This window comes from Cyprinodon variegatus, unplaced genomic scaffold (genome assembly GCF_000732505.1).
Source record: "Cyprinodon variegatus isolate N-32 unplaced genomic scaffold, C_variegatus-1.0 Scaffold19, whole genome shotgun sequence".
Lineage (NCBI taxonomy): Eukaryota > Metazoa > Chordata > Actinopteri > Cyprinodontiformes > Cyprinodontidae > Cyprinodon > Cyprinodon variegatus.
The window spans coordinates 2,374,745-2,377,869 of record NW_015150472.1 but is presented as its reverse complement, the minus strand read 5'-3'; the positions used below and the strand labels follow the sequence as shown (position 1 = coordinate 2,377,869).

The following is a 3,125-nucleotide window of genomic DNA, read 5'->3' as shown; positions in this document are numbered from 1 at the left end:
TTGAGTCAAGCCTGACTCTGAACTCTTTTAAACTACAAACCCAAACTTTACAAAAGCAAATTTAAGTCAAATCAAACTTTTATCAGGGAGGGGTAAAAATTAACCACCCATCAAACTGGAATCTGATGTTAAATTACAACAGATACATTTTTCAAGTATCTATTTTTGTTGATCTTACACATCTCCACCACTAGGGGAGACTGCCCATCGCTGAGATCCACTTAAACAACCGCTTCCGGCTTCATCCTTCCTCTTTTTCCTCCTCATCGGGGCCGCAGCCATGGTAAGAATCAACTATGCCGATGCATTTAGTAAAATCAACAGCAATCCTACTCTTTATAGCATCATTTCGTTTTTATTTCAGCTCAAATGTTATTACAGATGTTCGATATACCTTACGTTTACTATATTAGCTACTTTGATGCTTTTGTTCGTTGTTAGACTGATATAAATACTAATGCTAATACTTATGCTATGCTAGCGGCGAGAAGCTGCTAGGTTGCTACTCTGTCTGGCAAATCAAATTATTTAGTATTAACTTAGGAATATATTGAATATTAAGTTTGGAATGTACTCTGTTATTGTACAACAGAGCCGCACATGTTCATACTGCTGAAGCTACATGCTAACGTGGGCTAACTGCTAGCATGTTTAGCACAGGCGTTTAAATAACATGTTCAGTATGGCGTTTCTGTATTCGCAACAGAAATGCCAAGTTTACCTGTTATCTCTTAATTCTTGCTTTACATTTTTTTTTTCAAAATTGTTTAGTGTTTCTCTAAATTGAAGTGTCTCATTGTTATTTTTGTTCAGGTGAACGTCCCGAAGACCCGCAGGACTTACTGCAAAAAGTGCAAGAAGCACCAGCCCCACAAAGTGACCCAGTACAAGAAGGGAAAGGATTCCCTCTATGCACAGGGTGACTCATTTTTCCTCTCACAATTGGGTGCACACGATGCAACATGTTGGGAAAATATTCTCACCAATCTATTCCTACATAACCGTATTGTGCTTGAGTTGTATATTCATCAGCAATTAGTACATATTAACAAAAAAAGGTTGTAGTCTTAATAGTCAGTTTTACAAACGTACAGTTGAATTCTATTTTTCACTATGGTGCCTGCAAATACAGTACAGGCAAACAATAAAATTGCTTTTAAATGTTACTTTCTTGGCAGATTGCTCTAATCTCAACATACTGAGAACATTCAAGTCACTAGAATGCAAGTACGGACTCATGTTCTTGCCAAGTATGTTTTTGAGAAGAACACAGGGAGGTCTTGACTTGGTGAGAACGGCAGCATAAATATGGGTCAATTGGCCCGTTATTATATCAATGCCCGGCTCGCCTAGAGCTGCATTTAGATTTAGATTAGTTTTAACTTCTAACTTTCAATGGAGCGCTCCATTGAAAGCTGCTGCTGCCACAGTGCATACTGGGACAGCTGTCAATCTCGAGAACGGGCAAGTCTGCTCTGATGCATACTCAGTAAATGGAGAGGGTTGAGAAAAGCATCCGGGGACTTTGTCTGGTATCGGGTTGCTGTTCTTGTGAATTGGAACAGTACTAGGGCTGATGTTGATGATGATTCATGAGCACACGAGAATGCACAGGTACACAGATTGAGAAATGGCCCAGGTGTCCTGCAACAGTTCACATGTCTCTGCTTCCACACACCTGAGTTAAATGGCTTAGCTCATCAATATGCAGTCTTGTTCTATCTGTGACCTGATTATTTTACTGGAGTGTGTTAAAACGGAGATGCCACTGAATAAAAGCAGACACTGGAATGAAAATCGAGAACACTGTCATGCGCAACAGGAGGCATGAAGGCATGTTCACCAGTTTAAAAGTACTTTGAAGGTAAATCTTAACATATTCTCTCCAACCTGAGCTTGAGCTGTGAAGATGTTGGTAGAGAGATGCCCCAGAAGACTTGAAACTGTAATTGCTTTTAAATTGGGGGTTTGCAAATTTGCCACACATTACAGAATTTTGTAGACAGACCAAATGTGGCAAAATTTGAAACTGTTGTTTTGTTACTGAACTAAAATTTCTCTGCAGGTAAGAGGAGATACGACAGAAAGCAGAGCGGATATGGTGGTCAAACAAAGCCAATTTTCCGTAAAAAGGTAACGGCTACTTTTCTGTGGAGATTCCAAGATTTATTCAAGAAAAAAAAAGGTTTTTTTTTTTATATTAAGCAAAAGGGAAATGTCTGTTACAGGCCAAGACAACAAAGAAAATTGTATTGAGGCTTGAGTGTGTGGAACCCAACTGCAGATCCAAGAGAATGCTGGCCATCAAGAGATGCAAGCACTTTGAGTTGGGTGGTGACAAGAAGAGAAAGGTAGGAAGGAAGCAGCATCAACACTTTAGAGTCGGGATGTGAATTTGACTGAATGCAGCAGCTTATATCTAAGTCAATAATTGTTCCTCTGTTTGTTTCTGTAGAAAGATGGTTTAGAAACTGAAAGACAGTCGTAAAATGTGAATGTATTGGACAAATACTAAAGATTAAGTTTGTTGAGGAAGTATCTTAGTCTGAAAGCAATGTTATGTGCTGATTGGGTGTCTGGGTAACAGAAGGGGCAAAAAGTTGATGCGTTTACCTGATTTGTTGCAATTATATGAGGTTTAACATAAGACCTGACATACTGCTGTTAGTGAGACAAAATATTACAAGGGGCTTGATATTCATCTCACCAATTTCATATCTATTGGCTAATGTTTAAAATGTCCTGACTTTATTTGATGTCGGTTACAATAAATATTTTGATGGTAATGAATGGTTTAGGTTGACTGTTAGTTTCAAATGTTAGGAAGTTTGTAAATTGGTTTAGACAGGAAATTGAGAAGTTTTGTGAACAACTTGAGGTAGCATATTGGGTTTAATGATTTACAAAGTCGACTTCTTACAATGTCTGGCTCAGTTTGTCAAGACTATTATGTTGAGAGGTTTTAGCTGCAGAGTTATATCTTGAAATGCGTATTTATTTTCTCTATATTTAGCCCACAGATATAAAACTATTGGTCTTCAGAATTTTCACCCATTCTTTTTTTTTTTTTTTTTTTTTCTTCTTACAGGGCCAGGTCATCCAGTTCTAAGCTGTGGTCCAGACTT

The 3,125-nt window shown here is 38.1% G+C and overlaps 1 protein-coding gene across 1 annotated transcript; it reads left to right on the top strand.

The window, feature by feature from the left end:
- The first annotated feature begins 231 nt into the window (after positions 1–231).
- On the top strand, positions 232–3,125 carry LOC107093415 (60S ribosomal protein L36a). The gene is made up of 5 exons (XM_015388464.1): positions 232–283; positions 814–919; positions 2,066–2,133; positions 2,229–2,351; positions 3,089–3,125. Exons 1-5 carry the CDS (start codon positions 281–283, stop codon positions 3,107–3,109), a joined length of 321 nt encoding a protein of 106 aa, XP_015243950.1. The 5' UTR covers positions 232–280; the 3' UTR covers positions 3,110–3,125.

Bases quoted from the DNA above. Each gene is read 5' to 3' on its own strand.
- LOC107093415 (XM_015388464.1), top strand. The intron at 920-2,065 runs GTGACTCATTTT...ATTTCTCTGCAG, and splicing joins GGATTCCCTCTATGCACAGG to GTAAGAGGAGATACGACAGA. The intron at 2,134-2,228 runs GTAACGGCTACT...TGTCTGTTACAG, and splicing joins AGCCAATTTTCCGTAAAAAG to GCCAAGACAACAAAGAAAAT.